The sequence below is a fragment of the Pagrus major genome, chromosome 11 (genome assembly GCF_040436345.1).
Source record: "Pagrus major chromosome 11, Pma_NU_1.0".
Taxonomy (NCBI): domain Eukaryota; kingdom Metazoa; phylum Chordata; class Actinopteri; order Spariformes; family Sparidae; genus Pagrus; species Pagrus major.
The window spans coordinates 2,972,092-2,985,706 of NC_133225.1; the positions used below are offsets into that span (position 1 = coordinate 2,972,092).

Consider the following 13,615-nt stretch of genomic DNA (forward strand, 5'->3'; position numbering starts at 1 on the left):
TCCACTTTACCCAGGAAGGTGATTTCATTGTTTCTTGTGCCCTTTAGTTAAAAAGTGAGGTCTAAGAGTTTAGTCGATCTTTTCACCAAACATTATTCTGGAAATTGTGAAAAATGTTGTAACCCTGTGAAGCATCCAGCTATGATCAAGATTTAGGAGTATGACCATTCTGACCGAAGTGATGTGTTACACTGTTGCACAGTCAAAAACACTGATTGATGTTATGATTTATGATGAGTCAACCCGAGATAATTGCTTCCTCTGAGGACTTTCTAATGTGGCTGCAAGTAACAATTAAGTGACAATTATTTTCATTGTTAATAATCTGCAGATTGTTTTCTCAATTAATAGATCAGTTATTTGATCTATAAAATGTCCGTAAATGCTGAAAAATGCCAATTGGTGTTTCCCAAAGCCCAACATGACGTCCTCAATTTACTGTCATAGAGGAGGAAAGAAAATATTCATATTTAAGAACCTTGAATCAGAGAATTTAGACTTTTTATTCCTGCTGATTTATGGATTATTTAAAAAAATATTGCTGATTATTTAATAGTTGAGAAGTAATTAATTCATTGTTGCAGCTGTACTTCATAAACTCTTTTCTGCAGCACCCGCTGTCCACTACATAACTGTACTTATCAAAAAATATTATAATTTAAAAGTTTTCCTTACAAGTTGCTTTCTTTAAAAAACAAAACAAATCTTGTATTTATCATTAACACATTTTTTTGTCCCACTGTGCTTCAGAATGACAGCCCAGCCATGAAGAAGGCCGTGTCCCTGCTGTCCCTCACCACCCCCAACAGTAATCGTAAGCGTCGACGTCTGAGGGACACACTGGCTCAGCTCACCAAGGAGACGGAGATCTCCCCCTTCCCTCCACCACGCAAAAGGCCATCAGCAGAGCACAACCTGTCCATGGCTTCACTGCTGGACATCTCCAACACCCCTGACACATGCAAGGCCTTGGCAGGTAATAATGGGGGGGTTGGTAACAACTGCTGGATCCAACCTTTAAACTAATTTTATTCTCTGGTCGGCAGTCATACTTTTTCCGGTACATACTGATAGAAAAATGAAATACTTCAGAGGATGTTGTGTGGTTATGGTTAGAGAGAACAGCAGCAAAATGATCACCTCTTCATTCCAGAAGATAGAGTAGGGAACAGGTCAGGGAGCAAAGCAGACAATACTGTGGCCAGGAATAGGATGATGAGGAGGAGAACCAGGGAAAGGACAAAGGCAAGGGAAGACAGGGAAGAGAGGAGGAGAAGGTCCTATCTGAGTATCGTTCAACAACCAGAGGAGGAGCGGCAGCAGCCAGGAACTTCAGGTCAGGTGCTAATATTTACAGAAATCAGGCTTATTCAAGGAGTCAAAGAAAACTCTTTGGTAACGATACATTTATAGTGTCAGTTTCTTCAATGTGACTAAAAAAGTGTTTTAGTGGTGTTGTCACGACACTGGAATTTCTAACTTCGATACAATACCTTGAAAAATATCAATATTCGATATCATGTCTGATACCACAGAAAAATATTGACAAAACATTGAGAGCATAAAACTTTGGACGCAGTATGCATTACTGCAGTTGGCTATTTTGATTCAGCCCTTCAGTATGATTACTTAAAGCTGGATTGCGGGACTTTTACATTCAAGCCCTTGCCAAATCAGTTCACACATTGCTGATTAAAGATATCGTCACTGATTCTGGGGAAAGTCTGCTTATTTTTGATTTTGCAGCCAAACAAATGCACCCATCCCATCAGTGCTCATTCAGAACACCCCTCCCCACCCCACCCCCCAATTCATTGACGCACATTCCCATGACTACGACCTCTGGGCTAGTCGCTGACCAAAGAAATACAACATGGCAAAACAAAAAACATAACAGCGACGCTACTATTACCCACCAGTCAAGCAGAAACACAGCAACCTCTGCATCCGTCTTCAGCCTTTTCAACTCTCTGAGGTCTCTCCACCTTTGAAAAGCCCCGCTGATGTTGACACGGGTCTTTGCCCTTGCCTTATCATAGTCCTCGGCGCACAAACACAACGGACAGCTAGCGGACCATAAGGAGATATACACCGAATTTGACAAAGTGTATTGGAATAGCATTAGTGAATATACCTTTAAGCCTTTGCCTTCCAGATAAAAATCTGTATTTTGCAGTATACCAGAGTTTTTAAACTAGGTGTCTGTGGAGACAGTCGACTGTAGAACTGAAGAGAGGACCAACCACTGTTTCAGAGTAGGCTACAGCAGCTATGGCAGAGCTCATAGCAGAGAAACCTAACTGCCACAAGGGGGAGACAGAAGTTCCGCCCTGCAGGTTTAAAAACACACCTGGCAGTGTCCGTCTGTGCTACAGTATTAACAACTTTCCTTCCTCCCTGCCTGTCTCGTTCCTCCAGAGAGTTCGAAGCCGTCCAAGAGTTCGACTCCGGTTCTGTCCAAGCAGTCAGCCAGGTGGCAGGTCTCCAAGGAACTCTACCAGACGGAGAGCAACTATGTCGACATTTTAAGCACCATCCTACAGGTAGCTGTGTGTGTCTGTGTGTTCACACAATGTGGACACTGCCAGCACTCCCTCACAGGTTGGCCAGTCAGTTGCCCTTGACAACAGTTTCCGGCTAAGCTAACAATCATTAAGGTGTGTGTGTGAGCGAGCCTGTGTGTGTGTTTGCATGCTCTCACTTGGCCTGTCTTATCAGTTGGTCCCAGCAGAGAGTCAGACAGCTGACCAGTGAGGGAGAAAATGACCTGCCTGACCATTTCTCTTTCTGTCTCCCGCCCCTTCAAAATCTTACTCTTTTAGATTTTTTTTCTCAACTATCTTTCTTCTTTTCTCTCTCTCTCTGTCACTCTCACTCTCTCGCTCTCTCTGTCTCTCTTTCTCTCTCTCTCTGTGTCTCTCCCCCTCCATTGTGTACTTCCCTGTCCCTGGAGTAAATCTGTGAATATAGGGTTAGCCCCATGGTGTTTTGGACTGCCTTGAATCTTAAAAGCAACTCTGCTGCTAAAAATCACCATAAAAATGTTGGCTCCACTACTGTGCCATTTATCACAGTAAAACACAGTTATGGATGACTCCATAATCCAGATGTTTAGTAAACACTGCATGCCAGGCACGAGTCGGAGTGCTGTTGATTACTGCCGATTTCACAGTCAATCCGTGCTCCCTTTTCACTTCACTGTCAGCAGAGGAGAAATGTACTGGATCTGTGTTTCTGAGTGCAGCAGTTCCCTTTTTCATTTTACAGCCATATACTGAGGCAGCAGATGGAATAATGTTCAGATGGGCAGCAGACATTGGACTTGTAATTGGATTTTATTTTTCAACATGACACAACAGTAACGCAGGTCGACTGCCTGTTTGGCTGTGTCACTAACATGGTGCAGTGTACTATCAATGGAGAGCCACATCATGTTATCTACAGCTGTCTTTTTTTCCCCCCCACAGTCATAACACAGTTAATCCTACAACAACCACAGCTTTCCACAGAATGTTTTGCATTTTTTGCTGTTTGTTTTTGTCTGCAGATGATGATATGATTGTAAGGCTCCGTAGTAGATTGAACCGGAACCGAAGCAAACCAGCAGAGAGCCTAACCCAACTCAACATGCATAACACAAACACACAAACAACGCAAAAGACACCCAAAAGACTGCTAGATACGATCCAAAAAGGCCCCGAGTGAATTAGACCCAGCTCCAAAATGCTGCCAACCCGAGCAGATCCAGGTGGTGCATCATGCTGTTAGCACCGATTAAATAACAGCCATCTTTAAAAAGAAACAGCAGTGTTTTTCATTTTTCACTGCAGTGAACATTTTCCCACCTTTTATATCAAAAAACCAAAACGAACACATTTTCCTCTTCGAATGCAAAACAAAGTTTTACAATAACTGAGATAAATCACTGTACAAGAAGTTCAGTGTCTTAGCTTAAAGCCCCTTTATCACACACACTGAGTGCAACTTGTCCATGATGAGCCTATGGATGATCGTAATTCAAGAGGAAGTATCACGATATGTTGCTGTTAGTGATAGTAACTATAGTAACAGCGTGAGAAGAAATGCTCCGTCTCTATAACATCATGTTCAGTGCCCTTGGTTTGTTTTTCAGTCACTTAGTGTGAACACAAAAAGGACTGAAATATAGCTTTTCCTCAGCTTGGATCAGATAAACTTGCCTCATGGATGCTTTGATTTTTGTACAGTTTTGTGTAACATGTTCTTGCTAGTGATTTTTTGCACCTCTCTTTTTTTATGCGTAGCTTTTCAAGCTTCCATTGGAAAAAGAGGGGCAGGTGGGCGGTCCAATCCTGGCCCAAGAAGAAATGAAGACGATATTTGGCAGCATCCCAGACATCCACGAGGTTCACACCAGGATAAAGGTAGTGTGTCCTCAACATGTTTCCATCAAAACCATGTTTGACCAAATGATTGTGACGGTGTAATTTTTGAGGAGGAGTTAGTTGATGTGTTTTTATGTGTGTGATGGTTTGTTCATCAGAATGACCTCGAGGAGCTCCTGACAGACTGGTCAGAAGACAAGAGTGTCGGAAACATCATTCTCAAATATGTAAGTTCTAACAGATCTCTACCAGTACGCAGATGATGAGCTTGTCTTTGCTTATTTGCACATTTATACCAGAAAATACAAAAACACGGTTGCTTATGTTACACACTCATCTGTCGGAGACTGTAACAGCTGTTTAGGAGTCTCGTCATCAAATCACCTATCAAAGAATACGATGTTAACTAATATCAAAAGGAGTCAAGTGTGACACTTGGTTCCAACAGCTAGAAAAGGTCAAAGCCACTGACCAGACACTGAATCTGAGGACTGGTCTTTGCATGAAAAGCCAAAACTGTGTCTAAGTGGCTCACTTTTCACGGATGTTTGCCTGTGATGCTTCCTTGAACACCATCGTGGCTACAATTCTTCTTTGATGATTTCACTGCTTTAAAAATCTATTTATTTATACAGGGTTGATTTGCTTAGTTTAAACACTGATTACTGTAATGCACCATTTAGCAAAACAGTATCACATATATGGGGTAGAAGTATTAAGAATTGCCCTCCAGTGTACAAGTACTGCAAATAATTCCATTAGACTAGAAGAGAAAACGGCTTCAAACAAAACATCTGGTGAAACCTCATTCTTGTATTTGTGTGGATTTTCCTTTTGATGCTTCTTTCCCCGTCTCTCTTTCTCTGCAGTCTAGAGAGTTGGTGAAGGCCTACCCACCTTTCGTCAACTTCTTTGAAATGAGCAAGGAGACTATTGTTCGGTGTGAGAAACAGAAACCGCGCTTCCATGCTTTTCTCAAGGTATGACCTTTGCTTTGTTTTTGTTTGTGTTTGTTTGCCTGACTGGAGGATGTGCGCACAGATGAGACTTTTAAGAACTGGCAAAGACAAAAATCAGGACAACTGGGTGAATTATGACACTGCTACACAGCAACACTACAAATATAGCCTTGTCAGTCAGCCTATGGTCACTATACATCATCCCTGTGACACAGTCTGTTTGTCACTCGTTCAGATTATGGCATTACTTGTGTGCAGTATTTCTCAAGACCATTGCAAACGTGACGGAGATGTCGGCACATCAAACCCAGTTTTTTTTTTCTGATCCCAACCTCTCATTTATCTTGGTTCCTCTTGGGAGGTCCCAGTGCCGAAGGATGTTGGCCTGCTGTTACTGGAAAGTTCATCTATCAGTGTCTTTACATGCACTTAAGCAACGTGGTTACAGTTCGTGTTCTCAAGCAAGTTTGTTTCTTAAATGTCAAGTAGATGAGAAGCCTTGTTGCCATAATGTGGCTCAGGGGTGAGAGAAACCTGTTTTTTTTAACTAGACTTCTCCTGGAGAACGCTGATGTCTGGACCTGGGTTTGTATTTGTCTTTTACCAAGGTAGCCATGTACTGAAAGAAATATTTCAGATTGGTAAAATGCCTGCAACTAAACATCTGACTAAACTGAAACTGAGGTTTGGAGTTGGTATCCACAGCTGAGAATTTGTTAAAGTCAGAAACTTTGGTGCTGTGAGGAGACGCTCCTCACTGTGCTCAGTCTGAAGATTACCTGAGTAACCTGGTTTCCTGAGTGCATGTAAAGGTTATATATAATAAATAGGGATGGGGAATATACGTATATTGGACTTAATACAAATTTCCCATTATTGGGCCGACATTTTATCATCTGTTATCGACTAATAATGACTTGATGGACAACAACTAGAGCCAATGTTATGAAGTAGGGGTAGACTGATTATTGGCCCGGCCGATATTCAGCATCTTTCCTATTGTATCAGTGTTTTCTGTGTCCGATTGCAGATAAAATGGCTCTAATGCAGCATCCTTTCTCTCCACTCTGTGGTCTCGGTGGCTTATTAGCACTGAATAAGCTAAATCTGCAAAGTAACTGAAAGCAGCTAAAGTTATCAAACACATTTCGTGGAGTGTTACATTCCACCCCTGCTTATTCTCAACTTCGACACTAAGATTTTTATTTTTACTGCTAATGTATATCGGTTCCAATTATCGGCTATCGTTCTCCTCGATTACTAATAAGAGAACAAATAGAAGTAGAAGTCCACTAGCTGTTGTCACATCTGGGTAGAGCCTCGCAGTGAAGACACTTCAAACTTTACGGTTTCAGTAGAAAACAACACAGTTGAAAAGTCAATGAGTTTTAACACAACAAGTCCCTTTATAGAGCTTTGGAGTATCAAGCCATCCATCTTTGCTCACTAAACCTTCATCTTCTTACCGTCACGTGTGCATAATGCTACGGTGTATAAGCTTCTTTTTTAGAATACATTGAAATGATTATCAGCCATGAGAAGCGGGTTATTATTGGCTGCCGTATTGGCTGAATAAAGTCTGTATGCATTACAAATAGCAATATGTTCTACACTGATTTGTGTCCAATGATAAGTAGCCTTTTTTATTCTGTATGTTGTCATGAGGACATATTATACTGTGGGTTGGTCTAGGGCTGGGCGATATGGACCAAAAGTCATATCCCGATATATTTAGGCTGAATATCGATATACGATTTATATCCGATATTTTTTCCGCAAAGTGAGAGCAAATGTTCAGTCAAAGTCAAAGCCAAATATGACATGTCACAAGTAGTTTTATTGAAATCGGCTATTTCAGTGAACAGTTGCAAAATCAAATGAATAAATAATAAACAGGTTTCTTCACCTGGTTCATGAATAAATGCTCAGCTGTTCAAATAACAATAAAATGTAAACATAAATACTGTATAACAGGAGTACCTTTTTTGAAATCAAAGCTCCGTAAGGTGCACATTTAAATTAAAAAATATCTTAAATAAAAAAAGCCTATAAAATAAAATAGGCCAATCTTTTTCTGAAATAAATATATTTATATGAGAAAAGTACAATATCAACATTTGTTTAGTTTGACAACTATTAATGGCTTATTAAAATCAAATTACAGATTTTCTTCTCCTTTCTAACAAATCCACGGATGCAAATAACGAACATTACAAAAGAACAAAATATGACTCAATATGTCATGCTCATGTAAGGCTCACACATCCTGCTCGACCACATATCGCTGGTCAACGCAAAATGGGTCACGTTAGCGAGCCGGTCAGCAAGGCTCTGCCTGACTTCAGTGTACATTTGTGGCAGTGCTTCTCGTGCAAAGTAGTTGCGACTGGGAAGCTCATATCTCGGGTCCATAGTTTTCAGTAGCTTTTTGAATCCGACTTGTTCCACAGTTGCAACAGGGACCATATCTTTAGCAATGTGATAGGACATCGCTTTAGTTATAGTACACCACTTGCCACTTTTCTTTTCATAAGGCACACTGCGGGAAAATGAAGCTTGCAGTGTGCTTTGTTTTGGGGCTGGAGATTTTTCGGGTTGTGGATGGCTTGTGGCTGGGGCTTCTGCAGCGCGCAGTTTCACACACTCTTCGTACTGCAGTTTGTGCCACTGTTTTAGGTGGTGAAAAAGATTTGTAGTGCTTCCACTCCTGGCTGTAACTTGTTTATGGCACTCCCTACATATAACGTGATTTTGCTGCTCATCTGATACTTTGAATCCGAACCATCTCCAAATTACTGAGCCACTGCTTTTTCTTTTACTAACCAATTCCTCCTCTGCACGCTCCGCAGACGTTGTTGCTTCCTCCATGTTTGTTGAAGAGTGCGGAGTGTCTGTTCCTGCCCCTCCCCCTCTGTGCATGAAGGAGGAGGGGCGGGGGCGCGGGGAGCAGTGCAGAGAGCTCCGGGTCAGCAGCTTGCCTGGGGCAAGGATCACAGCGCAAATTTGAACTATATCGATATATGCGATATGGTCTAATTCCATATCACATTTAAAAAATATATCGATATATTTTTTATATCGATATATCGCCCAGCCCTAGGTTGGTCATTCAAAATCGCACAAAAGTACTTTGTACCTTTCTTCTGAAGCACTGTAAGATAATAATGGCTGCTATCTGCAGAGATGTCCTGATGAACAAATGGACTTTTGGAAATGACCTTCATGCTGCTGATGGTCTGCATGCAGTGCAAATTTCTGTTTGCTTAGGTTCACACAAACACACATGCTGTGTCAAGTTAATACTTTGATTTTGCAGATCAACCAGGCCAAGCCGGAGTGCGGCAGGCAGACCCTGGTGGAGCTGCTCATCAGACCTGTACAGAGGTTGCCCAGCGTGGCCCTTCTTCTAAACGGTAACACACGTACACACCCCTTCGTTTAAACAGCTAAGAAAGAAATCATTTCTTGTGCTAATTACATTCCTCCTTGTCTTCTCTCCTTATCTGTCTCCTTCCATACCTGCCTCCTTCCTTCATTATCTCCTGTTGATACTGTCTGTAATTTCTTTTCTTCTCTGTTCTTTTCTTCTCACCTTTTTCCACATGATTTTCATCTCCTTCTGCCTTTTGCCTCTTAAACTTTCCCTTTTCTTTTACCATTGCAGACATAAAGAAGCATACGTCAGATGACAACCCAGACAAGATAACGCTGGAGAAAGCAATTGAGTCTCTGAAAGAAGTGATGACGTGAGTTGGCATGACCTCAGCCCTTCTTTTGTGATGATCACACAGCAGCATTGTTTGATCTTTTCCAAGTCTTTTATCATCATATACGTTTGACCATTATGTAGGTTGAACTCTTAATAATTGACCATTGTTGAAGATTGTTAAGCCTTGACATATGTCAGAGCAGAATATGCATTTGGAAACTAGATACTTGATATTTAAGATCATTTGGAGGTCACATTCAGTTCTGTGTCAATAATAAAGAATAAAGAAGATACTAGAGTTGGCCGACATTCATTACTTACTGATATGAAACCGTCTCTTCCCCACCAGACACATCAATGAGGACAAGAGGAAGACTGAAGGCCAGAAGCAGATCTTTGATGTTGTTTATGAAGTCGATGGCTGTCCGGTGAGTCTGAGGATTCTTATTGTTTGCATGTGTGAGGTTGTGTTGGGGCTTTAATTGTAAGGCTGAGCATGTTGTCCCTTTTTATGTAGATATACCCATTATAGACAGATCAGTCAAGCCATAGTTTGAGCGTGCAAAATACACATAATAATCTGCATAATCTGACAGTGATGGTATGATTGTTTTCCATAGGATGTCATCAATAAACTGCTGAGTAAGCATTTGATGATGTTTTAGAAAGTCTTCCTTATACAAGAATATAAATGTGTGATGCCATTAAAACTTTAGGAGCATTTTGATTTGAAAATATACGTAATCTTTCTGAAGAAGTGTTGGAGATGGCACATGGCCTGTAAGCCAGTAGAGGGTTTTTCCACTGCACATACTTGCTATCTGTTTCAGCCACCATAACACGCCCGACACATTCTTCTTAACTTCTATGCTTTGTCTTTCTTTGCAGGCCAACTTGCTGTCCTCGCATCGCAGTCTGGTTCACCGAGTAGAAACAATCGCCCTGGGAGACCAGCCATGTGACCGCGGAGAACATGTCACGCTCTTCCTCTTCAATGACTGCCTCGAGGTGAGAACGCACATAAACACCAGTCAATGTTTCACCATCTTACAATGTCCATATTCGAATATGTGAGTTGTCATGTCCATCCATACTTTTAGTCCTGCTCCCATTTTATAGCAATTACTCCGACCTGGAACGACAAGTCACATCAGATTCACCACATTCCAACACTGACATATAAATACAGCAACTGACAGCAGCGTGGACCTTAAATAGTCCAGAGTTTGCTAGCTACTTGTTAGCTACTAAAGCTAGTAGTTTAGAGTTTAAATCTGAACCTTTCCTACTAGTCGTTCATATTTCATACCTCTGCTGCAACCTCGCTAAGCTAATAGCTGGCAGTTCGAACGGTTCTGAACCACTGGCCATCAGTCAAGGTGTGGGATAGGGAAGACTAGAGTCAGAGCTTTCAACTCACCAACAAGCTGGCAGCTAGCACCTCGGAGAGCTTTTCCCTCTTCAACAAAACTCTGTGAATGAGATGATCTACAATCCTGAGAACACAATGGCACAGGGGATTAAAGTGTGCAGTACAAGAAAGTAGAAAGAAAACCTATTTATGCTAGCATATTTTTAGATGGCTAGCGTGTTAGTTACCACACGAGCTACAGTAGGTCGTCATTTAGCCCAGCGAGTAGCCACTAAGTCACAAAGCTTCAAGAACCACATGAGATTGACATGTTACTTCTTGTTGTGGCCTGAAAGGTGCATTTGAAGCTCAGTTTGTCAAAGTGTTTTTGTATTAAAGGTCAGCAGCTGTGCAACACGTCAGCCATGAGGTCTGCTATATTTTAGTTTACTTTCACTCCACAAATGGCCTTTTTCTGTGTCTGTTTTAGACAAGTTTCTCCAGTACATCTCAGTTTAACTGTAGAGGTAGTGTCTGAGTCACCTGAAAGCCTTTTGTGTTTTTCACCCTTTTAAGCCCTTTGATGTCATTTACGCAGTGACGTTATCCCTCCACTTCCTTCCTCTTTCTTCCTCCTTACCTTGTTGTTTGAGGGAGACTCAGCATGGATCTCAGCATGTTCTTTAACACATGCTGAGATCCATGTGTACGTTCAGTGGTGAGCAGGAAAAGGGGCCTTTTGCTGAAGAGCAAGATTGAATAGGTGATTGATTCATGTGTGTGCAGTCTATCACTGCTGACACATTATGTGTGTGTGTGTTAATTAGCAAAGGGGTAGTATAGGAACGGAACAGGGTGGACACTCATGGGAGAGAAGAGGTGGGTGGCTACGCTGATTCAGGACTGTCAGCGTCACCCCCTAATGAGCCTGTGTGTGTTTGTGTGTGTGAGAGAGAAGCACACACACACACACACGTTTGTCTGACACTTTCCATGTAGTCTCAGCACTCCCCTTCATCATCACTAATCATTGACAAACTCTTGCATTAATATAATCACTCTCTGCGACCCTCTTCACTCACACTACCGAATCAACAATGACCTATGATGTAGTGTCCCATTTCATCCTCTCTCACACCTCTCTGTCTTCCTCCCTCCCTCCTTCCCTCTCTTTCGTCGTTCTCAGCATCTAATTAATGTGGCATTAATGAGTTGCATCGTTTACCTCTATGAAGGCCTCATTGATTTATTGCCAAGTAACCAATGGCAGCTTCACCCACGCACTGCAAAATACACCCACACTCAATTTAAAAATCACACAGGGACACACAAGTTTCCTTCTTCATGTTTATTGCCAAAGTTGCTGTCTGACTTTGTGTGTGTGTGTGTGTCTGTGTGTCTGTGTGTGTATCCGCAGATTGCGAGGAAGCGACACAAGGTGATCAACACATTTAAGAGTCCGCTGGGACAGACGAGACCACCGCCACCGCTCAAACACATCGCACTGATGCCGCTGTCCCAGATTCGAAGAGTTCTGGACCTGCAGGACACTGAGGGTAACACAGTGGCAGCATACACACACACTGGAAACCAAAGAAGCTGCTGCTTATCACTTTGTCTGCACGTCATTAGAGGGTGTTTTTTGTTCTCAACCTGCACTCCAGTGGACTGTGCCTGTAATACAGCACAATGCTGGAAACAAAGACAAGCCAACTCTGGCAGAAGCCATTTCCCCGTATGTTCATTCAATAACGCTTTGGGATCTGAGGCAGCCGCTAAACATCATTTAGAAAAATCCCACAGCGAGCGTGGAAGTCATTAAAAGTATAATGTCACTTTAGTCATTCCTTTGATTAAGAATTTTGATTAGTTCCTGATTCAAAGGTCGTTTTTCCTTTGAGACACCAACAAGAAGCGTTTTAAAAAAACCTTCACAGGGACGTTCACAATTTGTAAGTCTTTCCCACAAATCGTGAATCATGTCAATCAATAATCTGTCAGAATGACTGCAATTTGATTTTTCATTTGTTTATTTTATTTTCCATACTGCAGCCCTACTTTTGTACTGGGCACGGGACAAAATCCATCGACCTCCGTCCATGAAAACATCGGTTTCAAAGCCGATATGATATATAAGAAATCATAATGATATTAAAATGAAATTGCAGTAGTAAGTTTTTATGAACATGTGAAATGACAACAGCAAATGTAACATACTTCAATGTTCATATTGGCACCTGGCTATTACTTTAGGACGGACTTCAGAAATTGTGACCCGGTAATTTTATTGCACACTGGTCAAATTATTGAAATACACAAATGTGCTTTAATGGCAGTTTGCCACGGCAACACAACTGGAAGTGGAACGGTGCCGTCTGATTCCTGTTTTATACCCGTTCACTCCTCTTTTGTCAGCTTCTCTCCACATGTTGGACAATGAAACACAATGAGCCGACCGCTGAGGAGTGACAACCTGAACTGTGTCAGCAGTTCTCTTATACAGAGCGTTTAACTGAAATTATAGCTGAGGTTCCAGTTTTTGCATGTGTATAATGTGGATGTTTTCGAGAGCACTATAAAGAGAATACATTTCACACTTAGAATTTAGACCCTCAACGCAAATGTAGGTCAGTAATGCACTGTATGGTTTATAGTGATTTCAGATATCAATTAAATGTTCTTTTCTCGTCCACACGTGTTTAATTCTCTATTTTATTACTGCAAACTATAGAATATACTAATATAGAATTATATCAATAAACAAAGGAAATGATTACTGTGACAGTCCATCAACATCTACAGAGCTCTAAAGTAATCTGGTTTCTGTTTCTCTTTTTTGTTATTGCAGCTGGTTTTTTTTCTGCCTAAACGATGAATAGTGATGCTGTCACAATATTATACGACAACAGAAATGAGAAATGAAAACAAACCGTCAGCTTCACAGAATAACTATCAAGAGAAGTACCAATGCTGATGAAGCCGAGCAATATTTACAAGCAGAGCGTTCATTCAACGTTGGGAGGACAGCGATGAGATTACAGCTGCACATCTGTCTGTGGGCCGACTAATCAGCAGAGTTACATGTCGTTAAAACATTTCTGAGATCACTCTTACTGTTCCTCGTGCTTGAAGGCAGCTCCAGGATCCAACATTTCAGGATGCAGTATGACACGCTGACAGGAATATTTGCAGGAGGTCGGAAAGCAGGTGTTTCTTATATAGTTTGTGGTTT

General features: G+C 41.5%; 1 protein-coding gene across 2 annotated transcripts in view; it reads left to right on the forward strand.

Annotated features, from left to right (window-relative positions):
- ect2 (epithelial cell transforming 2) overlaps positions 1-13,615 on the forward strand; it is a 44,970-nt gene that overhangs the window by 16,983 nt on the left and 14,372 nt on the right. For both annotated transcript variants that reach the window (XM_073475796.1, XM_073475795.1), the window contains exons 12-21: positions 751-976; positions 2,419-2,543; positions 4,284-4,403; positions 4,523-4,591; positions 5,234-5,344; positions 8,640-8,736; positions 8,988-9,069; positions 9,382-9,460; positions 9,921-10,040; positions 11,801-11,939. In XM_073475796.1, coding sequence (XP_073331897.1) covers positions 751-976; positions 2,419-2,543; positions 4,284-4,403; positions 4,523-4,591; positions 5,234-5,344; positions 8,640-8,736; positions 8,988-9,069; positions 9,382-9,460; positions 9,921-10,040; positions 11,801-11,939 — 1,168 coding nt within the window. The remainder of the gene's footprint in view (positions 1-750; positions 977-2,418; positions 2,544-4,283; positions 4,404-4,522; positions 4,592-5,233; positions 5,345-8,639; positions 8,737-8,987; positions 9,070-9,381; positions 9,461-9,920; positions 10,041-11,800; positions 11,940-13,615) is intronic.